At 42.8% G+C, this 26,320-nt stretch overlaps 2 protein-coding genes and 1 long non-coding RNA gene across 5 annotated transcripts in view; 1 reads left to right on the forward strand and 2 right to left on the reverse strand.

Annotated features, from left to right (window-relative positions):
- Positions 1-2,419, reverse strand: part of EPHX1 (epoxide hydrolase 1) — a 42,557-nt gene extending 40,138 nt beyond the window's left edge. Inside the window, exon 1 of one of the 3 annotated variants that reach the window (XM_061625040.1) lies at positions 2,145-2,419. In XM_061625040.1, the coding sequence (XP_061481024.1) occupies positions 2,145-2,346 (202 nt within the window). In that variant the 5' untranslated portion in view covers positions 2,347-2,419. The other 2 variants (XM_061625041.1, XM_061625044.1) reach the window with 2 other exon arrangements.
- On the forward strand, positions 1,944-16,186 carry LOC133383757 (uncharacterized). The gene is made up of 4 exons (XR_009762405.1): positions 1,944-2,048; positions 4,516-4,676; positions 13,567-13,603; positions 14,202-16,186. It is a non-coding gene; the product is annotated as an uncharacterized LOC133383757 (long non-coding RNA).
- Positions 10,842-25,638, reverse strand: SRP9 (signal recognition particle 9). The gene is made up of 3 exons (XM_061625047.1): positions 25,419-25,638; positions 15,281-15,349; positions 10,842-12,086 (listed from the first exon to the last, which is right to left on the reverse strand). Exons 1-3 carry the CDS (start codon positions 25,488-25,490, stop codon positions 11,967-11,969), a joined length of 261 nt encoding a protein of 86 aa, XP_061481031.1. The 5' UTR covers positions 25,491-25,638; the 3' UTR covers positions 10,842-11,966.
- Positions 25,639-26,320: the final 682 nt, after the last annotated feature.

Genomic DNA, 26,320 nt, shown 5'->3' on the forward strand with positions numbered 1-26,320 from the left:
TCAAGAGTCAGTGACTTCCTGATGACATGAAAATTCTCACTATGGTGTTTGATCTGTAATTGCTCGTTAACACATGCAAATCAACACTTTAGCTTACAGTATGACTAGACACTGATTACAGCTTCTGTCAATTAAAGGCTAGCACTGCTGTCCGTTATACTCACATGATGGGTGCAGGGAGTTGCCTTATACAGTGTCAGACTATTTGTCTATCTATCTCAGCACTGTCTACTCTGACTGTCAGCAGCTCCTCAAAATTTCAGACAAGGGGCATTTCCAGCCAGACCTATCTGGAAATACCAGCAACTGAACCTGGGACTTTCTGCATGCAAGGTTGATGCTCTGCCACTGAACCACAGCTCCTTCCAGCAAAACGTTGGTTGATACAGATTACAACAGCACTGGCTCCAGGTTATGGAATTTCCCCCTTCAAGAGGTTCAAATGGCTTATCAAACTAAGTGAAAGCTTATCTATTCAATAGCTCTTTGAGAAAATGTTTTATAAGTCTTCTTTCTTTCCTCCCCCCTTTTACTGAATCAATCATTTTTTATTTTCATAAAAATAAATCAGATACATCTTACAGATATATCGTGGACCTTTATTTATTGTTTGCTGCTGGATCAGACCAGTTTTTAGTTTGCAACAATAGCCAGCCAGATGCCGCTACAAACTCTGCAAGCATAGCATGATGGCAACAGACTTCTACTGTTTGTCTTCAGCATCTAGTACTGACAGGTATACTGCCTTTGGACTTGGAAGTTTCATTGTACTATCATACAGTGGAAAATAAATCCTTAGACAGAACCTTAAATCCCAGTGCCTTTCAATATGAAGGAACACATTTCATGTGTTACATAATGTCAAATTACACTTTATATATCTTAACTGTATACTTGAAAAAACAGCAGCATTCGAAAGCACAAACCTAAAATAAAAAAGTATATAAACTACAGTAACAGATACCAAGAAGCTGCAGTGCAACCCCTTCACCCCTTCTCTAGTTGCACCCTGCACTGTAAACACTTCATAAACATGGGACGGGGGGAGGGGATAAGTTGGGCTACAGATTTTCAAAAGCTTCTTCCAAGTCCACAATTCTATGATTCTACCCCATGGCACAGAGCGGTAAGCGGCGGTAACACAGCCGAAGCTCTGCTCACCGCCGGAGTTCGATTCCAACGGAAGGAGGAAGTCGAATCTCCGGTAAAAGCGGTCGAGGTCCACTCAGCCTTCCATCCATCCGTGGTTGGTAAAATGAGTACCCGGCATATGCTGGGGGGTAAAGAAAGGCCGGGGAAGGAACTGGCAATCCCACCCCATATATACGGTCTGCCTAGTAAACGTCACAAGACGTCACCCTAAGAGTCGGAAACGACTCGCACTTATAGTGCGGGAAACCTTTACCTTTATGTTATATATGACACCTAAAGCGGCCCTCCTATTGAAGAGATTCCCAGCAGAGACTTCACAACGGGATACTTCACTTGTTGGCATAAGGGTGTTTCTCTCAATAACTTCGATAGGGCTTGCCAAGGGGAAAAGTCTCTCTCACTCACTCACTCACTCCCCACTCTTGCCAAAGTAAGTACCTTAGGCCCTTTTCATACGTGAAGGAACACTAAAAAACGCCTTTGCGGCTAGCCTGCGCTATTTGTGCCATGTTTAATGTGGGATATATTGCAGAAAAACTACCCAATGTATATGTAGGATTTACAATTATAATTAAGAACCGAATTAACCAGCCTCACGTGCAAAAACGCCTCAGAGAGCCCCTCTCGAAGTTCTCAGGGAATCCCAGCCAAGTTCGATCTCCGCACTTTACAATAACAAAAGAGGCTTTCTTCAGTGTGCCCGCCCCGCCAGCTCAGCCAATAGGGCTGCAGCCCTCCCTCGACCCAAGCGTCGCCCCTTCAGGGTAGGACCAAGTCCGAGATAGGCACGAAGTATTCTGGGAGATGTAGTTCGTTGAGGGCCTTAATGAAATCGGGGGGCCTCTTGCTGAACCAGCAAAAAACGCTTCATCCTGTACGGCAATTGCTTCCCAGAGGTAATGTTCAAGAAATGTTAGGGCCGATCCCGGCGGAAGGTAGCTTCTCGGGGGAAGATACACAGAAATGGGAACGCGAGTGAGGTTGTAACGTACCGTTTTGCCCCACGTCTGAAAACGTCGTTTGGCAAAAAATCCGTAGACGCGGCTTTTGCGTTTCTTGGTTTGGGCTGGACCTCAGAGTTAATGAACTCTCAGGAGGATTTGCTTTCGCTGAGGCACGTAAGACCGAAGGCGTCTTTTCTTTTGGCGCCTGCTCTAGGCTTGCCACACACACATAATTACGCGAGCCTTGCATTATAGGGAGTTACCGTCTTGTGTAGGATGCTGTCTCAGCGTTTCAGGCTCCGCCCACCTCTGTGAGCGAAGTTTGCCCTGCTCTGGCTAAAAGGGAATAAAGGCGATTCAGAGCCTTTTAAAGACACTCAGAGGCCCAGGGCAAAATGTTCATTTGAGGCCGCCTTTTTCTCACAGCAGCTTGTGTCAGTGCCAGTTTTTCCCTCAGCTGGAAAAAAAGAGTGTGCCTACAATACTTTTTTTTAAAAAAAGCTATATTTGATATCAGCATGCTAAGATTTTATGACTAAAGGCAAAATATTAATACACAGTGACAAACTATATTCAGGATATTTTAAACGTTCTTATCTTTTTTTTCTACTTTTCTTGTCAGCAAGTTCAGAGATATCAAAATATATTTATCTTCAAAGATTCCATTCTATGGATAGAACAAATGGTGACAGTCTTGAATGTAGCATTGTGGAACACATTTTTAATAAAGGCTAATTTGGAGAATGATCTTTTCCACAATTTAAAATTGGCAGAATTAAGTAAAAGCAGAGAGCTATGGTAACAGCTGGAAAAGCTTCAATCGGGTCCTTACTGTAAATTATCTACAAACTATTATGCACTGTAGTCTCAGATCCATCATATACCTCTGCAATATCCAATAAAAGAATAAAATGTTTTAGGTCAGAGCCTGGACAGAGAAGTTTGCAGATTTTTTGGGTAAGCTCTCACTAGAGCTCCTGCATCACTTTGCAGCGTACCATGATTTTTGGAAGAATGGTCCAGTCTTACCAAAAATCCAAACAGGTTCACAACATATGAGTAAGCAAAGGAACACTTCTCCAGTTCCATTTGAAGTTTATCTAAGATGCTATAGTAGAATTTGTCTCTGTCTTACTTTGCAGTCCACTTTTTCCATCTGGGAAAACTGATTTGTGTCTCCAAGATGTTGAGCTTCTGAATATGAGGGTTCCACTTGATAACTCAATTTCTTTGCCTCTTCTTCAAATTCTTCAAAGTTGTTCCACATGTTATGGTTAAAGGTGATGAGGGAAGAAAGTTTTTTCCCCCTAATACAACATCAAGGCCTAGGTTTCGTAGGATTTTATTGAAGGAAATCTGTGAAGGACTTTATGCCAGGATACTGCCATAAGTATATTTTTTCCATTAGGTTTATAGAACTCAAGCTAGTGAGATTCTGAAAGAAACGAGTTAGCAATGCAGAAATGCCAGTGTTGATGGGGCCTCCTCTATGTATGAGGTCTGGGGTAATTGCCCCCTCTAACACATACCCCTCAGTAGCATAGTGGCAAATTCAGAACTGCAGGGTCCCTTCAAGATAGTCACAATCTCACCCCTCACCCCTTTATTTAGCTGTTGCATTGCAAATGAGATGCTTGTTAACATCTTCTCCCACAACAACAGATGCTCCTAGGAGCCAATCAGCATCAAAGGAGAGTGTTAGCTACTGAGAAGATTCTCTTCAGTTCACCTTCGTTCACTCTTATTGGCTCCAATCAGCAGGAAAGGACAAAGAAGCATGTTGGAAGACTCTTCTCAGTGGCTAATATACTCCCATTCTGATTGGCTTGTAGGATGCTGGAGACATTGGGACCCTGCTCCCAAAAAAGTAAGGGATCTAAGAAATGCACACACCCAAGATCCTAGATGACTGCCCCCTGCCCCCCTTAAAAAGGCCCTGAGTCAAAAGGTGTCATGGCACCGTCAGAGGACTCATCAGACGAGGATCTCAGGAGTAACAGCAGCAGACCCAGAAGCAGCAGACCCAGAAGGAGAAATGGAGGAAACTCCTGAGAACCCAGCTCCTTCTCCCCCTCAGCTGCAGAGCACCCCAGACACAGCTGAAGCTCTTCAGCCAGACGCAGACAGGGAACAGGATACTCCCCCCTCACCTGCAGAACGTAGACAACAAAAGGTCAGGCAGAAGAGGGGCAGGCCTGTCCACTTAAGGCCAAAATGCTGATGGCTCACACCTGCTGACAAACCTGCTCCTTAAAAGTCAAACCTTGGGTTCAGCTTGCTCCTAACTACAATGTCAGGTGTGACTACTGTGTGTCTTCCTATGCCCTGAACCTTGACTTAGACTGATCTCTCGGCAAACTAGACCCAGACCTTCACTGACATCTCTTCTGGATTTCTGGCTTTCTGGCTTGGCATGTAGGCTTTGAACGGCCTCTGCCCTTATCTTGCTTAGCCTGGCAGATTTATAGCCAAGCTGCCGGCTGAGGACTTACGGCCTGGCAATTACTAAGGAATCTCCAGCCCTGTCTGCACCCCCATCAACACTGCTGTCTCAGTGAAGAGCTGACAAAAGGGACACAGGTATGGGATGTCTGCTTTCTGATAAATCCACCAAGCTACAGGGTTAAGCATCTAGATTTTTCACCATTGGGGCCCATTCATGTTCTTAAACCCCCATTGGGGGGGGGGAAGAATGAGAGAAAAGCAGAGACTCATATCTATGTATCATAAATGACAGCTCCAGCATTGGCTTGTATAGGTCAGGTGGAAGAAAATTAATCCACTGTACAAATAGTCCACTTTAAATTAGGTCTGGGTTGAGAAATGGCAGAATGAAACACTCCCCCACCCCAGTATGGCTATGTGCCAGCGTTCATAACCTTAAGCTGCTGGGCAGAAGTTCAGCCTTGTAGAATGTGGTTATTCTACCATGCATATAAAACCCATTACTGCTCTTTCCATCCTCGCTAACAGGGGCTTTTTATAGAAAGTGCACAATGAGCTATAAGAGGAAATCATGTTAAATGAACTCTGGTATGCAGCAAGAAAATAAACACAAGCCTCACTGGGGTTATGAAGGGCAGAGGAGCTCTAGTTTCTGTCCACAATAGCAGGGTTAAGTGTACATCATATAGCCCAAATATTTAATGACCCAAGTTTCTACAGCTTCATTTGCACCAGAACTGATCTTCATATGGTTTGCATTAAAAACACATTTTCCTAGTACCTTTAAATCTATTCCAGTTTAACCACCCACATGACATAGTGAAAGATTATATAAATATGGCCAGACAACAGTGGTAAACATAATGCCTTTTATTCCTTTTCATTAAAGACAGCTGCATTTTGAAATGACAGCATCGTTAAATTCAGTCCAACTTTTGGAGAGTACATATTAATGTTATCACGCATGTAAGCAACTTTCATTTTCCTCTAGATGGCAGTTGTAAGTCCTCATCGCCTAATCACAGAAACCTATATATTTAACAGCTAATAATGGTTCATATGGTCCCAGCGTCATATCTACAGAACATTGTGGGTATGCTTGGTTTTAGCAGGGAGCTCCTCAGCACTGATAGTGAGTAGCTATTTGCCATCTCTTGGTAGTGCCAAGTGCATCTCCCTCTATTTCACTATGATCAGGGCTGGTTGGTAAAATAGAGTACAGATTTTGATGTCGATAAAGAGAAAAATCTTCATAGTATGCCCTAGTTTTTAAATCTAGGACAAACATAAAACTTGGATGAAAAGATGCCTGTATAAAATGTTTGGTTTGTAGGTCTTGCAAATATATAGATATATCCTACGTTGGTGGAAAGTAACAGTAAAATCTGGGTCTAAGAGTACACTATTTCAAACTGCACCAGGGCACTCACTTTCCTCATATGATAACGATATACTGTATATATATATATAAAAGGGAGAAAGTTTCCTGTCTGGCCTTCTCCCTGACGTATTTAGTTTTATATATGCAGGGGAATAATTTACCGATTTAGAGATAAAAGTAGGCCTAAAATTGCTGTTTCAGAGGTGCATCTGGGCTTATCTTTGGTGATGCAACACAGGCCACAATCTCTTATTCTGTTGCCTGGGTGGGATACTGTATTCTTAGCAAACTCATATTCCAAGTGTGAAATCCAAGTGCAGCATTATCCATACACAAAAGGGAAGTAGCAGCAAGCTAGGGAGACAACCAAAGGCTTGCAGAAGTACAGAAAAAAGTGAGGGGGAAAACCTTAAAGGGTAAAACAATCCAATGAGGACTGAGCATGCTTAATGGGCACATAATGCAGACTGACTGCTGGCAAGGGAGAAAATGGAATATCCTGTAACACAGCCAGCTAGCTCCCTGAATGGGAACATTCCACATTGTCACATTTTGTTGCAGGTCTCTCTAGTAATAAGCAAGTATTATAATTACAGCTGCCATATAAATTTAAAGTTGGATAGAAGAGGAGTACTATTTTTACAGTGTGAAGCTATAGAAAGTTTTGAAATAATTGATAAAATTAACCACCATTTCCAGGTCAATGTTTTCTACTTCAAAGTTCAAAGGGACCATAACAAGAACTTCCAGAAGCTGATGCCCTGTAATTTGTTCAGTGTAGAACAAACCTGAGCATCAGCAGTTAAATGCTAATCTGTAAGTTAGGCGTCACTGCTGTCCTAGAATGTCCCCATCATCATCATCGTCATTATTTAAATTTATGTCCTGCCCCTCTCCCAGTTGGGAGCCCAGGTTGACAAACAAAAGCACTCTAAAACATAATAAAAACAGATTTTAAGATATATTAAAACAAAACATCTTTTTTACAAAAGCTTTAAAAACATCTTAAAAAGAAATCCCAACACAGATGCAGACTGGGATAAGGTCCCTACTTAAAATCTTGTTGAAAGAGGAAGGTCTTCAGTAGGTGCCGAAAAGATAAGATATGGCAACTGTCTAATAGTTAGGAGGAGGAAATTCCAAAGGGTTGGTGCCAAAACACTAAAGGTCCATTTCCTATGTTGTGCGGAATAGACCTCCTGATAAGATGGTATCTGTAGGATGCCCTCACCTGCAGAGCACAGTGATCGACTGGGTATATAAGGGATGACGGCCTTTCAGGTATCCTGGTCCTGAGCTGTATAGGGCTTTGTACAACAAAACCAGAACCATGAACTTGGTCCAGTAGCAAATGGGCAGCCAGTGCAATTCTTTCAGCAGCATGGTGACATGTTGGCGATACCCTGCCCCAGAGAGCAGTCTTGCTGCTGCATTTTGCACCAGCTGCTGCTTCCGGACCAACCTCAAGGGCCGCCCCACATAGAGCACATTACATTAATCCAGCCTGGAGGTTAACAGTGCATGGACAACAGTGGTCAGGCTATCCCTGTCCAGAAATGGCTGCAGCTGTCTTATCAGCAGAATCTGGTAAAAGGCACTCCTAGCCACTAAGGTCACCTGGACCTCTAGCAACAAAGATGGATTGAGGAGCACCCCTAGACTATGAACCTGCTCTTTCTGAGGGAGTACCCCATCCAAAGCAGGCAACTGACTCAGGAACCACCAACCCACAGTACCTCTGTCTTGCTAGGATTCAAACTCAGTTTATTGGCCCTCATCCAGCCCACCACCAAGTCTATGTGCTGGTCCAGGGCTTGCATAGCCTCACCCAATTCAGATGTTACAGAGAAATAGAGCTGGGTATCATCTGCCTACTGCTGACACCTCACCGCAAATCTCCTGATGACTGTTCCCAAAGGCTTCATATAGATGTTAAACAGCACTGGGTAAAGATAGTATCCTGCAGCACTCCACAGCACAACTGCTAGGGGTCCAAAAGACAATCTCCCAGTGCTATTCTCTGAAAATAACCCTGGAGATAGGATTGGAACCACTGTAAAACAGTGCCTCCAATACCCATCTCACGAAGTCAGCCCAGGATACAATGGTCAATTGTATCAAAAGCCACCAAGAGATCAAGTAAGAATAACATGGTTGCACTCCCATCCTTCTCCTGATAAAGGTCATCCATCAGGGCAACAAAGGTCGATTCAGTCCCATAACCAGGCCTGAACCCAAATTGTAATGGGTCAGGATAATCTGTTTCATCCAAGAGTACTTGCAACTGCTGTGCCACAACCCTCTTCATCACTTTCCCTAAAAAGGGGGTATTTGCGACCAGATGGTAGTTGTCACAAACCAATGGGTCCAGGGTGGGCTTTCTCAGCAACAGTCAGATTACTGCTTTTCAGATCAGCTGGAACCACTCCCTCCTGCTATGATGCAATGACCACACACTGAATCCACTTGGTCAAAACCCCCTTGGCAAGCTTTAATAAGCCAAGAAGGGCAAGGGTCGAGAGGACACGTTGCTGGCTGCATCGCAAGCATAAAATTAAAAGCTTGGCAGGCCTTTCATAATCTATATTTTAGTCTTCATTGGTATATCAATCCATAAGTACTTGAGATAAGACATTAATTTGTATTGATATACACCCCATCCAAGAAACATTTTGTTTAGGAGACCATCCACCTTTCACATTTCAGGTGACTTCATGGGATGTTTTATGTCTTTGCTAGTCTACCTCTAGTTTTCCAGGTTTAATATCATCCACTCTGGTTTTATATAGTTTGACTTTGTACATGGATACATTTGAAAAATATTTTAATATGGATACAATGTATAAGTTCATTTGCCTAAACAAATCAAGTATTTCTTTCTAGTTTTGGAAAAATGGCGGGGTATAAAGAAAGATAATAATAATAATTTCTGATCTTTGTTACAGAATTGGTACATGCTATGACTATAAATTGTCTGAACTTCATGCTGAATTCTTCCAAACACTAACTGAATGTAGGATTTTTCAACCCTATCAAAGGCCTTTTTAGCATCTAGAAATAAGGCTCCCATTTATGTATCTACCGAGTTCTTTGTATTATGGTTCATACTGATGAATTGCCTAATGCTTTATGTTGCTTTTCTTCACATGCTGAATTAACTACTCTAAATCTCCACCTGTGGTTGTACTAACAAATGTTTTAGGTGTGATATGACTGATAATTAACACATGACATTTGCTCATGGGAAAAATTGGCACATAAACATCATTCACTGGTATCAGTCACTGACCATGTTCCATCAGGGTAAGCCATAAACCAATGCATTACTGAATTACTCCTGCTGTGCTCTCTCAGTATAAGCAGGAGCAACCAACCATGATTTTCTTATCAAATAAACCAGAATCAGGAAGTCAAGAACAAACACTGCTCTTTCACTGTAAGCCATGGTTTATAGCTTACAAGCTTGTTTGAACATGACAGTCCTCAACAAGGCATTAAGACAAATATATTAAAATGCAACCCCAGACTAGGAAAGGTTTAAATATGTAATTCAAGTCAGATTACTTCTATCTGCCTAGACATCCCTTTAGCTCCTTAGAACACATATTTAGACTTAGCACTAAACTATGGTTTAATGTTACATGACCAAACTTTGAGCTTGAGCATTCCTCCCTTCTCCAATATGACTGCGAGAGGCAGTACATCTCTGAATACAACCTGCTGGTAAACACAGGTGGGGAATGCACTGTTGTGCTCAGGTCCTGCTTTTGGGCTTCCCAAAGGCATCTGGCTGGCCACTGTGAGAACAGGATGCTGGACTAGATGGACCATTGGCCTGATCCTGCAGGCCCTTATGTTCTTACGAGAGCAGAAGCATCAAAAGGCAAACAAAAAACAAATTCAAAGTATAACTAGTTATTCCCACCTGCTGACATTGGTCTTATACTCCCTGCTCCAACTCCCTCCCTCAGCAACTTTTGCTCAAGCCTCACCCCCACTCCCAGAGGGGGAAGGTAAGTAAAGGTAGTCTACAACTCTGAGAGGTGTGTATACACAAGGCAAAATATGATTGTACAAATTGGTGTGCCTGCACAATGAACACCTTGTACAGTTCAATTTCCCCCCACAAAGAACTTATACAATAAAAAGAATACAGTAATACCTCAGTTAATAAAGTAGATGCATTCCTGGACATTATTTCTTTAACAGAAACTTTGGTACTATAGGTAGGAATAACATGGAAATAATAGGGATAGGTTCCTACACCCACTCTTTGATGGTGGGGGCGGCTTCAACAGGGGCTTTGAAGGGTGCCTATCCTGCACCTACCCCTCCCCTCCTTCTCCACTTCTGAATTCTATTGGATCCTTCCCTCCCTAGCTTTGGGAGAAAGCAAGAGATCTCTTTAATGCAAAGCAAACACACAGGCTTCTCAGTTTCAACCTAGCAAAGCAAAGGCACAGGCATATCAGTTTATTAACAGCAAAGCAAACACACAGGCTGCTCAGTTTCACCTTAAAGCACAAACACAAGCTTGAAAATGTATCCATAGCAAAGCAAAGCTTGTCAGTTTCACCTTAAAAAGCCTTTGTTAAAAGGAGCTTTGTTCCTAGAGGATTCCTTAACTGAGGTATTACTATATAGGTTGTCCAAATGCAGAAAATGCATAGGGTCACTATATGAAGACATAGGGGAAAACAAAAGCATTTTAGTAGGAAGTATATGGAGAACAATTGGCCTTTGAAATGGTCACAGTATAATGCAACAAAAATAAGCTGACTTAAGAATGAACCTCCCTATTTTACACAAACTGTGACAGGTGAAACTGATTGGAGTTCAATCCCTATGAGGTGAAACACAAATTTTTATATTAACACAATATAAATTCTGGCGAGAGAAGACATTAGGAGAGGCAACAGTAATGGCAAGTCTTTTATTCTGCTGATCTCATATCAGCATCTCAAGTGACATAAGACAATTGATTATGCTGTAAGAAGTATACTAATCTCAACACCATCTGCGTAAGTAATGGTTTCTTTACCATATTTTGACAATATTGAAGGACCAGTTTCTTGGTGAAGAGGTATAATGAAGACAGTTTTGATTTGACACTAAGTACATACACCACTTTATAAATGACAACTTATGTAGTTGTTGAGTTTTCCCTCTCTGACTCTTGTATTTAACAGTATCTAATACCACTCAGAGTAGTGTTTGGTGATTATAGTATCTTTACCACAAGAAATATGTAAAGCTTAAAAGATGAAGACAATATAGTATAGGGCATTTAAAAAACTTTTACAGATGTCTTAGCTGCATCAAAATACACTGGGAAAACCAGAATAACACATTCCAAATAGTACTGAATCTGTTACTGTAAACACTTGCCTGTCATTAACAGGAGATATTCCTTATCAAATGTTATGTGACTATTGAATAGGCAATATATATTGATGATGTTCAGGCCAGTATCAGTTTTGAATCAAGTGAGAGTAGTTTTATTGCCAACTGTACATTTTGGCAATTTTAATCCATTTTCTGTAAGATGCTATTGCTAACTCAATATACCCATATATAAAGGTTTATTACATCCAGTTTCTACATTAATAATTCACTGTCCTCCTCACTTTAGCCAACAAAGCAACATAAAAATTTAACAAGAACAATAAGAAATCCCTCTTTTATAGCCATGTTGCAGTCCTCTCAGAGAAGGACCACACTTGTTTCCTCTTATTTTCAGACAGAGTGTTGAAGATTTACAAAAGGAAGTATACAAATCTAGTCTAACATATTTTAACCTTTAGTATTTCCAAAAGAGGATATACTCTTTTGCTCAAATTAAAAAAAATAAATAGAGGCTTTCTAATGAAAGCATAGTTTCCTCACCACTCCAAAGTGGAGCCTGAAAATCCTTACAAAACCCACTTTAGATTTTAAATAATCCACTTGATGCCACCACACTTCTGTCAAAAAATCTGCCCTATATCAAGTGATATTTTCCTTCTGTGAAATATGACTGGAGCATTCATTTTATTTCCAGCTATTCAGTCTGTTTCCATGGCAACACTGCGGGATTCTTTGGCTACCATGAGTCGCATTAGTTGACTGTGGAATTTCTCAATCTTCTTTACATCTTGAGCCTGGTCTGTCCTGTAGAGTAGACACTAAAAGAAAAAAGGGGGAAGAGAGATACTTATCAGGATTTCTTTCAGTTTAAAGGTAAAGGTGTCCCCGCACTTGTAGTGCGAGTCGTTTCCGACTCTTAGGGTGACGTCTTGCGACGTTTACTAGGCAGACCGTATATATGGGGTGGGATTGCCAGTTCCTTCCCCGGCCTTTCTTTACCCCCCAGCATATGCTGGGTACTCATTTTACCAACCACGGATGGATGGAAGGCTGAGTGGACCTCGACCGCTTTTACCGAGATTCGACTTCCTCCTTCCGTTGGAATCGAACTCCGGCCGTGAGCAGAGCTTTGGCTGCGTTACCACCGCTTACCACTCTGTACCACAGAGTTTATCTGAACCTAATTTTAATGTTAGTTTACACAAGATACCAAGGAGATACTTTTTAGGCACATTGCACTGGAAATAATACATATGCTATACAGAGTGCCATTTGTTTTGTTCCACTATATTTTGAGGATGCAAGGACAATTTCTGCAGTCCAATTTTGGTTTACAATACAAGTTACTCTGATGACAGAAAAGACCTATCGCTTAAATTGGTGCACTGATGGTTGTGTCAAACACAGTTACTCATCTGCAGTGTTAGAAACACACCCACAACAACACATGTGCAAGTGCAACCCAATAAAGTGCACATTTACCCAGAAGTCCCAACAAGTTCCATGAGACTCTCACAAGTAAGTGTGCAGAGAAATTGTAGCCTAGGTATTAAACAGTGTATTGAAGCTGAAACAGAGAATAAGGCAACACTTTTAAGCTATCCATCAAAATATGTCATACATGCTCTGTCATTTTGGGTTCCTCTTCAAGACACCTCTACAAGCCTATTTCACCTTATTACAGTGCTTTCAAAGTTAAGAAAGCTACCTCAAATTAGCTATTTGAACCAAGCTTCCAATACTAAACACTATTTTCTCCAATACTAAACACTATTTTCTGAGTGGAAATAAAAATGCAATATAACTTTGTAGAATCTTTTCCCATAAAAAATCCATTTAAGTTCATTTTCATATCCACTAGAACTCCTAGTCTGAGAGCAGGCTAACTATGCAATCCTATGCAATTTATTCAAATGAAATTCTACTGTACTGAATGGTGTTTACTCCCTAGTAAGTGAATTTAGGATTGTATACTCAATGTACAGATGCTTTCTGTTAAAAGCAGCCAATATTTGGAACAAAACCAGCATTGTAAAACAAGAGAGAAAGAGACTCTACCTGTAGAACAGGATTGCAGCCTAAATGACACAGATGCTTTGTTTAAACCAGCTAACATTTTCAAACTTAACAGTAAAATTTGGAACAGAACTAGTTTGTTAAGGAAAAAAGAAATGTCTATCTGTAGAACATAATGAAATTTCATCTGGGTTTGTGAACACAGCTGGGTTTGGGGAAAGTCAGAAAGTCTTTAAGGGAGGTCTTTGTTGTAACTATATCCCAGCTCTTCATTTTACACAGGTTTAAAAGAAGGACCAATTCAGCATGTGCTCTCCAGGTACAGTAAACCGCATGATTTTGTTTTATTCAGTTTTTCTAAAGTAAAGCATGTTCTCATTTCTGTTCGGTTCTCTCAAAAAACAGAACAGCTTGTCTGCTGCACTGTAACTGCTACTTAGAAATGGGACAATGAATAGGTGTAACAGCACCTATTAGCCAGGACAGCTCAATTGCATGTTCAAAGACAGTTACTTCCAGGTATCAGATGACTGGGACAAAGAGAAACAGGCATCACCTTCATTTCCTAAGTGTGAGCTTCCAGAAACATCTGGCTCACTGCTGTTAGAAAGTATGAAGGATTTTTCATATGTTCTCAAACATTAAAGAGCTGCTGTTATATACTAAACTGTAATCAGAACTAGTAGTCCTATGAACCAGAATCCCTAACCATTTTAGCATTCTTTGTATAAACTCTAAGAGCTTTATACATGGAATACACAGGAATTGTATCTGCCTAATACTGTTAGCTATTTCTAATTATGAGCAGAAGCATTAGTATACAAAACATTCACATGCCGTTGTTTCATATTTTCCCAACTTTAAAATGCAAGCTGTTTCTAAAAGCTTTCTCTCCCCCCACCCTCCATATGTCATAGCTATACATGGAAGACTCTCAAGAAAATGGTTTGAAGACATCAATTGACCATACAGCAGGGCCCCGCTTTTCGGAGTTTCGCTTCTCGGCGTTCCACTAATACGGCGGTTTTCAGTTACAGTAGGACCCCACTCATACAGCGCTTGTTCGGCATTTTTCAAGTGTTGGGTGCCATTTTATTGTCGGTGTTCCACTTTTCAGCGGAGGTCTGGAACCTAACCTGTCGTATGAGTGGGGCCCTACTGTACAATAGTTTCTCCATGGAGCATTTAGGCTAAACTAAATGATACAATAGATTTATTATTATTTTTTCATTTATATCTCACCTTTCTTCCAAGGAGCTGAAAGTGGCATACAACATGATTCTCCCCCTCCCAATTTTATCCTCACCCTGTGAGGCTGAGACCACAGTGACTGGCTTATGGTCACCCAGCTTGCTTTATAGCTGAGTGCAAATTTGAACCCTGGTCTGCCAGGTCCCCATCTGACACTCTAACTAGTACATCACACTGGCTTGAGTCTATGTACGTTTTAAATATACACACACTAGAAGCCTCATACCTGAATTTCTTTGGAAATTCTAAGAAACCAAAAAATCAGTGCCAGTTTGAAAGGTTCAGTCCGCCATCTTGATTGAAAGTGGCATCCAACTGTTTCCACACATAGATGAAAACCTACTCTTTGATCTCAGGAACTATAATGCACAATTTGGTTGCAATAGCTTAAAGACTTGTCCAAATTCATAGCAAACGTATAAAAACAATTCTCTAAAGTATATGTGAAGCAGCATCTACTTTCAGCTGAGGAATGTCAGATAGCAATGGCTGTTTAACCCTTCCCACCTTTTAACTGCTCAATCAACCTTGCCAGTCCCTCCCTCACTTACAAGGGACCTTGGGAGACCAAGAGGAGAGAAGCAAGATTGTGCATTGACAAATTGGGGAATTTGTTATGTACCTCCCCTGTTTCGCTACAGGAAATGCCTCCAAATGCTGCTTTTAAGCTAAATATCTTATGGACTATTCACCCAAATAATTTAGTTTGGCCCATAGAAGGTTAAACTGCAAAAGTTTTACTTACAACTATATCGTCTGTTACTTTGATGCACAAATTCCCATCACAGTGTCGATATTTGAGTACCACACGGACCTGAAATGATACAAGCAACATTTTATAGCTGACTAAATAGCATCTATGGCTATCGCCACACTACAAGGTAACTAAGTATTATACAGCCACGAGAGTGGCTGTATACTGTAGTCAGCATGGATTTTTCGCAATCCACAATGTTAATTGAAAATACCCCCCATGTCATTCTGTTGCTTCCTATAAGCTCATTTCAAAACAAAACCTTATAAAATTTATAGTCCTAAACTCAGAAAGGCTTGCTTAACAACCCTCTAAATTTTCATGGCGATACACAAAACAGTCAGAGAGAATTGAGAGTTCAAAGTGTAAAAAGAGAAAAATCAGACCCCTTTTGGACTTTTTTCTGTTGAGTACTCATAATTTGTTGAAATTAATTAAAAATCAGCCAAGTTCACAGAGTACCTGTAATCCTATTATTGACCTTGCCCCATACTTGAACTTCATGTTCAGCAGTTTAAAATTTTTTAAAAAGCCTGGCTGATTTTTAATTCATTTAAGAAATTTAGCATTGAACTCAATGATAAGGCCAGGCATGGTCAGTAAGAACCAACTATCAGTGTTCTAAAAGCCAGACTTACAGCTGCTGGGCTTGCCTAATCAGGGGGCCACACCCACACCAGACCTTTATTTCACTTGAGACAGTCATGGCTTCCCCCAAAGAATCCTGGGAAGTGTCGTTTGTGAAGGGTGCTGAGAGGAGACTCCTATTCCCCTGACAGACCTCCAGTGTCCAGAGGGGGTTTAACAGTCGGCTGCTCTGATTGAAGCTCTGTGAGGGGAATACAGCGTCTCCTAGCAACTCTCAGCACCTTTCACTAATTATACTTCCCAGGATTCTTTGGGAAAAGCCATGGCTGTTTAAAGTGAAATAAAGGTCTGGTGTGGATGTGGCCAGGGACAGATTTGGTTTAAATTTGGGTAGGAGGCTACATGTGCCTGCTGTAGAATAAAAAGGTGGGGAAAACCCTGAAATGGAATGATACTGTTCACAATGTTTACCTGTTGGAAAGGGGCTTCCCCTCTGCCCAGTGCCCATCCATCCAATCTCCTCCTCTCCCTGCCCCTCCTCCAGGTCAGTTTCACCTATCCTAAGCATGATTACACAGGAGTAAATCCCACTGAACACAAAAAACATGCAAATGTTCAAACCTGCCCTCCCCTCCTCCTCCATATCCCCTCCCTCTTACCCTTCCAATCTCCTCCTTCCTCCTCTTCTTTCCCTCCCCTCCGCCCTCCGCCCTCCCCCTCCGACATGGTCAGTTTTACCTATCCTAAGCATGATTGCACAGGAGTAAATCCCACTGAACTCAAACATAAGAACATAAGAAGAGCCTGCTGAATCAGGCCAGTGGCCCATCTAATCCAGCATCCTGTTCTCACAGTGGCCAACCAGGTGCCTGGGGGAAGCCCGCAAGCAGGACCCGAGTGCAAGAACACTCTCCCCTCCTGAGGCTTCCAGCAACTGGTTTTCAGAAGCATGCTGCCTCTGACTAGGGTGGCAGAGCACAGCCATCACAGCTAGTAGCCATTGATAGCCCTGTCCTCCATGAATTTGTCTAATCTTCTTTTAAAGCCATCCAAGCTGGTGGCCATTACTGCATCTTGTGGGAGCAAATTCCATAGTTTAACTATGCGCTGAGTAAAGAAGTACTTCCTTTTGTCTGTCCTGAATCTTCCAACATTCAGCTTCTTTGAATGTCCACGAGTTCTAGTATTATGAGAGAGGGAGAAGAACTTTTCTCTATCCACTGTCTCAATGCCATGCATAATTTTATACACTTCTATCATGTCTCCTCTGACCCGCCTTTTCTCTAAACTAAAAAGCCCCAAATGCTGCAACCTTTCCTCGTAAGGGAGTCGCTCCATCCCCTTGATCATTCTGGTTGCCCTCTTCTGAACCTTTTCCAACTCTATAATATCCTTTTTGAGATGAGGCGACCAGAACTGTACACAGTATTCCAAATGCGGCCGCACCATAGATTTATACAACGGTATGATGATATCGGCTGTTTTATTTTCAATACCTTTCCTAATTATCGCTAGCATGGAATTTGCCTTTTTCACAGCTGCCGCACACTGGGTCGACATTTTCATTGTGCTGTCCACTACAACCCCGAGGTCTCTCTCCTGGTCGGTCACCGCCAGTTCAGACCCCATGAGCGTATATGTGAAATTAAGATTTTTTGCTCCAATATGCATAATTTTACACTTGTTTATATTGAATTGCATTTGCCATTTTTCTGCCCATTCACTCAGTTTGGAGAGGTCTTTTTGGAGCTCTTCGCAATCCCTTTTTGTTTTAACAACCCTGAACAATTTAGTGTCATCAGCAAACTTGGCCACTTCACTGCTCACTCCTAATTCTAGGTCATTAATGAACAAGTTGAAAAGTACAGGTCCCAATACCGATCCTTGAGGGACTCCACTTTCTACAGCCCTCCATTGGGAGAACTGTCCGTTTATTCCTACTCTCTGCTTTCTGCTTCTTAACCAATTCCTTATCCACAAGAGGACCTCTCCTCTTATTCCATGACTGCTAAGCTTCCTCAGAAGCCTTTGGTGAGGTACCTTGTCAAACGCTTTTTGAAAGTCTAAGTACACTATGTCCACTGGATCACCTCTATCTATATGCTTGTTGACACTCTCAAAGAATTCTAATAGGTTACTGAGACAGGACTTTCCCTTGCAGAAGCCATGCTGGCTCTGCTTCAGCAAGGCTTGTTCTTCTATGTGCTTAGTTAATCTAGCTTTAATAATACTTTCTACCAGTTTTCCAGGGACAGAAGTTAAGCTAACTGGCCTGTAATTTCCGGGATCCCCTCTGGATCCCTTTTTGAAGATTGGCGTTACATTTGCCACTTTCCAGTCCTCAGGCACGGAGGAGGACCCAAGGGACAAGTTACATATTTTAGTTAGCAGATCAGCAATTTCACATTTGAGTTCTTTGAGAACTCTCGGGTGGATGCCATCCGGGCCCGGTGATTTGTCAGTTTTTATATTGTCCATTAAGCTTAGAACTTCCTCTCTCGTTACCACTATTTGTCTCAGTTCCTCAGAATCCCTTCCTGCAAATGTTAGTTCAGGTTCAGGGATCTGCCCTATATCTTCCACTGTGAAGACAGATGCAAAGAATTCATTTAGCTTCTCTGCAATCTCTTTATCGTTCTTTAGTACACCTTTGACTCCCTTATCATCCAAGGGTCCAATCGTCTCCCTAGATGGTCTCCTGCTTTGAATGTATTTATAGAATTTTTTGTTGTTGGTTTTTATGTTCTTAGCAATGTGCTCCTCAAATTCTTTTTTAGCATCCCTTATTGTCTTCTTGCATTTCTTTTGCCAGAGTTTGTGTTCTTTTTTATTTTCTTCATTCGGACAAGACTTCCATTTTTTGAAGGAAGACTTTTTGCCTCTAAGAGCTTCCTTGACTTTGCTCGTTAACCATGCTGGCATCTTCTTGGCCCTGGCAGTACCTTTTCTGATCTGCGGTATGCACTCCAGTTGAGCTTCTAATAGAGTGTTTTTAAACAACTTCCAAGCATTGTCGAGTGATGTGACCCTCTGGACTTTGTTTTTCAGCTTTCTTCTTACCAATCCCCTCATTTTTGTGAAGTTTCCTCTTTTGAAGTCAAATGTTACCGTGTTGGATTTTCTTGGCAATTGGCCAGTTACATGTATGTTTAATTTAATAGCACTGTGGTCACTGCTCCCAATCGGTTCAACAACACTTACATCTTGCACCAGGTCCCGGTCCCCACTGAGGATTAAGTCCAGGGTTGCCATCCCTCTGGTCGGTTCCATGACCAACTGGTCTAGGGAATAGTCATTTAGAATATCTAGAAACTTTGCTTCTTTGTCATGACTGGAACACATATGCAGCCAGTCTATGTCCGGGTAGTTGAAGTCACCCATTACTACCACATTTCCTAGTTTGGATGCTTCCTCAATTTCATATCTCATCTCAAGGTCTCCCTGAGCATTTTGATCAGGGGGACGATAGATCGTTCCCAGTATTAAGTCCCTCCTGGGGCATGGTATCACCACCCACGATTCTGTGGAGGAGTCTGCCTCTTTTGGGGTTTCGAGCTTGCTGGATTCAATGCCTTCTTTCACGTATAGAGCGACTCCGCCACCAATACGTCCTTCCCTGTCCTTCCGATATAGTTTATATCCAGGGATAACCGTATCCCACTGGTTTTCTCCATTCCACCAGGTCTCCGTTATGCTCACTATATCAATGCTCTCCTCTAAGACCAAGCACTCCAGTTCTCCCATCTTGGTTCGCAGGCTCCTAGCATTAGCGTACAGGCACTTGTAAGCAGTGTCTCTCTTCAAGTGTCTTTGGCACTTGTGGTTAGGCCTGTGGTAATTTTGCTCTTCTGAATTTATATCCTGTGCCCCTGCTCTCACAATGCCTACTTCTAGGCCTACCCCTTTTAAAATTTCATCATTTCTTTGGTTTTTATCCCAGGGGGGAGGTTTATTCCGAACCGGACCTTTCTCAGCTCCTGTCGGGTTTTCCCCCTCAGTCAGTTTAAAAGCTGCTCTGCCACCTTTTTAATTTTAAGTGCCAGCAGTCTGGTTCCATTCTGGTTCAGAGGCACATATGAGCAAATTCTTCCAAGCTACACAGGAAGTGAATTGGACTGTGAAAGACCCACCCAAATGGTGCTTGCATTTTGACAAATTTGTAGGGCAGTACAATATCTCAGAGAGGAGGTCAGGTCTCCTGCTCCCCTGGCGCATTCACTATAGCAACAAATACCAGCCTGAGAATGGAACATTGGTTCACTTGCCATGAATGGGAGGCTGGCATAGTGAGGCACCCATGGCCACACCCTGGTTGCATAGGGCCACCTCTCAACACTCCAATGACCCCTTTCATTATCTCACTGCACTGGGACCAGTGATATTATTATTATCTTTATTTATACCCCACCTTTTTTCCAAACTGTACATTTCTACCGACTCCGACTCCACCCAAAATTGCTTCCGACTCCACAGCCCTGAGCCTCAGCCAGCATTGCCAATGGTCAGGAAAGATGGGAATTGTGGTCCAACAACATCTGGAGGCACACTGGTTGGGAAAGGCTGCTCTAGTCATACCAGGTTCTCTTCTCATTTAAGCCCCAACTATCATCTCTTTAGAATCAGTAAAATAGCTGTTGACTGAGACCATCCTTCTCTATAGTGAATTAATGTATATATACACTTGTGATAAGAATTGTGATCAGACAGGGAAACATTTTAATTTATTTGTGTGTATTCATTTTAGACCCCAAATGGCTGTGTGTGGACAAGTGGGTTAGTAAAAAAGAATTAAAGGCCTAGCAATACTTGTAGATCTATTCTTGCAGCTAGATTAAAGAGCTATTCACCAATAGGCAAAAAACCTTGCTGTTTAAGAATGTACCTATAGCCCACAGATATTTCTATCAAACTTTAAAAAGCAGGGAAATTGGGTAGCATATGGAGTGTGGAGGCAACACCTGCCATCTCCAAAGATGGAGAATTACATTTTTGTATGTTTGTTGGTGTTCTTTGCTTCTTTTCTATGTTACTACTGTTTCTACAGAGAATCTAACTTAGAAAATTATATTTATCCCATTATTCATCCTAGAAATCTGTGTCAAATTTATTTTTATTAATTTCAAAGCCTTTTTATTGGTCAGTGTTATATGATGGTGAAGACAGCCTTTTGTGTTTGAAACTGGAGGTTATGCTCTATTTCTATTTCGGGCGCATTAACAGTTGAATCTGAAACTGTAATTTGATGTGAAATCATACAATATGTTGTTACTTAAGCAACTACTCTGGCTGTTGGAAAAACCAAACTTGGCCTGCCCAAGATGCATGTTTTCAGCCTGCTGTGCTTAAACTACTCCACTCAAGGAAAGGTGGGCATGGTCAGTTAAAAACATAGAGCACACCTAAAGAATTTTGCTAGAATATATATCACCTCCCACTGTTTTATCTTGTGCAAACTGAGACACTCCTCATGTCCACTGGCAACTATTCTGCACAATAGTCAGTGCCATTATTCCACAATTGTTTTTGGAGCTTTTTTTAGTGTTGCAAAAGTGTTGCTGTACTTCACATCTTCACAGAAACAGAACACCTAGCAAAGGCCTGCCGGAAGAAAAAAGTCTTTAGCTGTCGGCGGAAAGACTGCACAGAGGAGGCCATTCTTGCCTCCCTACGGAGGGAGTTCCAGAGCCTAGGGGCAGCCACCAAAAAGGCCCTATCTCGTGTCCCCACCAGTCGCACTTGTGAAGGTGTTGGGATCATGAGAAGGGTCTCTCCTGAAGATCTCAGGGCCCAGGCAGGTTCATATAGGGAGATACGGTCTGACAAATAGCCTGGACCTAAGCCGTATAGGGCTTTATAGGTCATAACCAGCACTTTGAATTGGGTCCGGAAACAGACTGGCAGCCAGTGGAGCTGTTGCAGCAGGGGAGTTGTATGGTCCCTGTAACCAGCCCCAGTTAACATTCTGGCTGCAGCTTGTTGCACCAACTGAAGTTTCCGAACAGTCTTCAAAGGCAGCCCCACGTAGAGCGTGTTACAGTAGTCTAAGCGGGATGTAACTAAGGCATGTGTCACCATAGCCAAATCAGACGACTCCAGGAACGGGCACAGTTGGCGCACTAGTCTTAACTGTGCAAAAGCATTCCTGGCCACCACAGAAACCTGGGCCTCCAGGTTTAAGGCTGAGTCCAGGAGCACACCCAAACTGCGAACCTGCATCTTCAGGGGCAGTGTAACCCCATCCAGCACAGGCTGAACCCCTATTCCCTGATCCGCCTTTCGACTGACTAGGAGCACCTCTGTCTTGTCTGGATTAAGCTTCAGCTTGTTCACCCTCATCCAGTCCACCACTGCTGTCAGACACTGGTTTAGAACCGAGACAGTTTCCTTGGAGTTATGTGGAAAGGAGAAGTAGAGTTGGGTGTCATCTGCATACTGATGGCACTGAACCCCAAACCTCCGGACAACCTCTCCCAGTGGTTTCATGTAGATATTAAATATTTTATTCTCATGGGGGACAAAACTGAACCCTGAGGGACCCCACAGGCCAACGGCTAAGGAGTCGAACAGAAATCTTCCAGCACCACCTTCTGGGTTCGACCCTCCAGGAAGGAACGGAGCCATCGTAAAACGGTGCCCCCAAGTCCCATCCCGGTAAGGCGACCCAGAAGGATACCATGGTCGATGGTATCGAAAGCCGCTGAGAGGTCCAACAGAACCAACAGGGACACACTCCCCCTGTCCAGTTCTCTGCGTAGGTCATCTACCAAGGCGACCAGAGCCGTCTCCGTCCCATAACCAGGTCTGAAACCAGACTGAAATGGATCTAGATAATCCGTTTCATCCAGGAATCCCTGTAGTTGGGAGGCCACCACACGCTCTATTACCTTGCCTAGGAATGGGATATTAGACACTGGCCGATAATTATCCATAATAGAGGGGTCCAGGGAGGGCTTTTTCAACAAAGCCCTTACAACTGCCTCCTTTAGGCACATTGGAACTCTGCCTTGTTGTAGGGAGGCATTGACCACTTCCTTCACCCACTCGGCTATGCCCCCTCTGGCACATGATCTTCGCCATGCCCCCTCCCTGGTAGGCTTCCGCCAAGCCTTAAAGACCTGGCTATTCAGGCAGGCATACAGGATTGCTGGGGTGGACTAGGGTTAGCTGTATAGATGGGCAGTTTTAGATTTTCATCGACTGTTGTTCTGGTTAAATGTTGTATTTTTATCCTTTTATCTTTTTATGTACGTCGCCTAGAGTGGCCATTGTCGCGGCCAGATAGGCGACTTAAAAATAAAATTTATTATTATTATTATTATTATTATTTTAATAAGCCAGGAAGGGCAAGGGTCTAACAGACATGTGGTGGGTCTCACCTCTCCAAGGATCCTGTCCACATCTTCTGGTTGTACAAGTTGAAAAGGATCCATTATTATTGGACAAGCAGGAGCCAAAGTTACATCCACTGAGCCTGTATCAACCATAGCATCCAAGTCGGAATGAATCTGAACGATTTTGTCTGCGAAGTGTCGTGCAAATTCTTGACAGCAGGCTGATGAGTGGTCTAAATTACCCTCTCGGGGGCCAGAATGTAGGAGACCCCTGACCACTCGAAACAACTCTGCAGGTTGGCTCCCCGCAGACACAATGGTGGCTGAAAAGAATAATTTCTTTGCTGCCTGCACTGCCATGGAGTAGGCCTTCAGATAGGCTCTAGCCCGTGTTTGGTCAGACTCGCTCCGAGTCTTCCGCCAACGTCGCTCTAGTCTCTGTCTCATTTGTTTCATCACCATCAGCTCCCTGGTAAACCAGGGGGCTGGTTTGGCTCCATTCTGTGAGAGGGGACGCTCAGGAGCGATCATGTCCACCGCCCTGGCCATTTCCCCATTCCAGAAGTCAGCCAGAGCTTCGACAGAATCGCCTGCCGAGGTGACAGGAAAAACCCCAAGAGCTCTCAGGAAACCATCCGGATCCATCAGCCTCCTGGGGCGGACCATCCTAATCGGTCCCCCACCCCTGCAGAGGTTTTGAGTCCCAGTGAGTCTGAACCCAACTAGGTAGTGATCTGTCCATGACAACGAAACTACAGAGAGTTCCTCCACACCAAGATCACCATCATCCCATCCAGCACAGAACACAAGGTAGAGAGTGTGGCCAGTGGCATGAGTGGAACCAGATATTACTTGGGACAGACCCATGGTTGTCATGGAGGCCATGAAATCCTGAGCCACTCCCGCCAGAGCTCGCCCTTATATCAATATGTACACACTCTAAAGAGAGTTTTGTTCAGACTTAAAATAAATGCAGTTCCATTGGTCAAATCACTGAATAACAATCCTCAAGTAAATATATTCATACACACTGAGATGACAAATCATCTTTAAAGGGTGTTGCCTAGAAAAGGTTATGCCAAAAAGAGAGCTGAACTATGGAAATTATTTAGGTTTCTATCCTCTGTCCCCAGCTCAGAACTTAATGCTTTGGAAAATTGCAGTAATTTAATTTTGAGTTATAATTATTATATATAATCCACTCTAGTCTTGCTGTTGTAATTGGTTTAAAACTGTTTTTAAGGTTGTATTTTAAATTGTTGTAACCTGCCCTGGGACCTTAGGGTGAAGGGTGGGTAATAAGTCAAATTAATAACACTAATAATAATACAAACCAAGTACACTTGCAACTACTGCTACAAGGGGCAAGGCTTTAAAAGTTGTTTCGTTATGAAACCTTGACATCATCCTATGGTTTACTTTAAATTGATAAACCAGTATGAGAGTATGAGAATCCATAACAAATAGTATAAGATCACCGGTTAAAGTTGTGGGACCTAGAGAAAGAGTTAATTCCACATCTAAACATTGGTCCATTAGCTCAGTACTGGCTACACTGACTGGCAGTGGCTCTCCAGGGTTGCAAAGAGGGGGCATTCTCGGCCCTACATGGAGACACGAGGGATTGGCCTGCTGTACCACTGACTTAGGGCCCTTCCCCTTAAAAAAATACTGGCAGCACTGGGATTTGAACCCAAACCTCCAAAGAGACTAGTGCCTAAATCCAGAGTCTTACACTACTTGGAAGCGTGTGACTGGACAAGAGATGTGAATTCTTACAATATCATCAAATGCAAAACACCGTAAAAGCTATTCGAGAAGTTTATTTCTACAACCCCCCTCAGCCGGGGGTTGGGAGTCATTCCAGTTACAGAGAAAAGCTAGAAAAATAGTTTCACAAATCAATTCAAAAACAAGAAAGACCATAAATTAATACCTTTAAAATAACTACATTAAGTTAGACTTCAGAATTACAATTTCCTGGACATTTTATTCTCATCAACATTACAAATAAGTTCGCCTAAAACACAGGCATTCCAAGCCAGTAGCTAAGGGGCGTCACACGTTCCCAACAGACGTTATGGGCGAAACAACCACCAGACAGTCCCGTCTCTATTTACCCTCATAGCACAGCTTGTTTAGCAAAAGCCTGCTAGCCCTTCCCGCTGACAGCCTGCTTCTCATGCCCCCTAAACAGCCCTCCTAAGTACCTTCATAGGGTCGGACATATACAGTTTCTCGGCCGCGCGGGTAAATTCCTCCCAGGTCTGATAATGCGGCATGGCTGGTTCACTGCCACTCAGAAAAAATACAGCTCAGCGGTCAGGCTAACTAGCAGTAAGATGGCGTGCTGAGGCGGGCCGAATTTTGAGCAAGGTGTCACGCCATTGGGGTAAGTGCTGGATCCTACCAATAGCAACCCGCGTTGTTCAGAAGTCGCTTTTTCTTGTCCCCGCCTCTTCCTGAATAAAGGGGGGGAGGAAATGATGCTATAGAGAGAACACGACCGGCTTCCGGAGCAAAGATGCACGGAGAGCTGAAGTCACAGCGCCCCTTGTAAAGGGGAAAACCTCCAACGCAGTCGCAACTATTGTCAATTCAAAGCAATTCCGCGGCAGTGCTTTTGTTGCCAAGGCGGCAGGGCAAACATGTTATGTGTCTCCCCTCTTCCTCCCGCATTTATAACCTGCAGTATTTTTTAATAAAAGGGGGAAACGGAAATATATTAAATACAGAATCAGTCAAATCATTGACAGATTAATCATCATGGACATCAGAACTCCGTTGTGGATTCGATCCTTTCTATAAAGTTTGGGCTTGCAAGACCTCATTTACCCTTAACTTTTCCTTCGGGTGCAAGCTCAGGTTTGAATATGGGAGCTAGGCTGAAGATGGCTGAGCCTCTTAAATCCTACACTCCGACAAAATAGTTGCAAGTCACACAGAACGGCTCAAAAGTGCCCTAATGCGGGTGCTACATCATCCACAAGTTTGCGTGTGTGCGACATGAGGGTCCAGAGATTACACTAATACCATACCAGCAGCTGGAAACCTTATGTGTCTTAGAAGACAGCAGTGAGTGACCAATGCATCATGGGCAGGAAGGGGAGTA

This window comes from Rhineura floridana, chromosome 4 (genome assembly GCF_030035675.1).
Source record: "Rhineura floridana isolate rRhiFlo1 chromosome 4, rRhiFlo1.hap2, whole genome shotgun sequence".
Taxonomy (NCBI): Eukaryota; Metazoa; Chordata; class Lepidosauria; order Squamata; family Rhineuridae; genus Rhineura; species Rhineura floridana.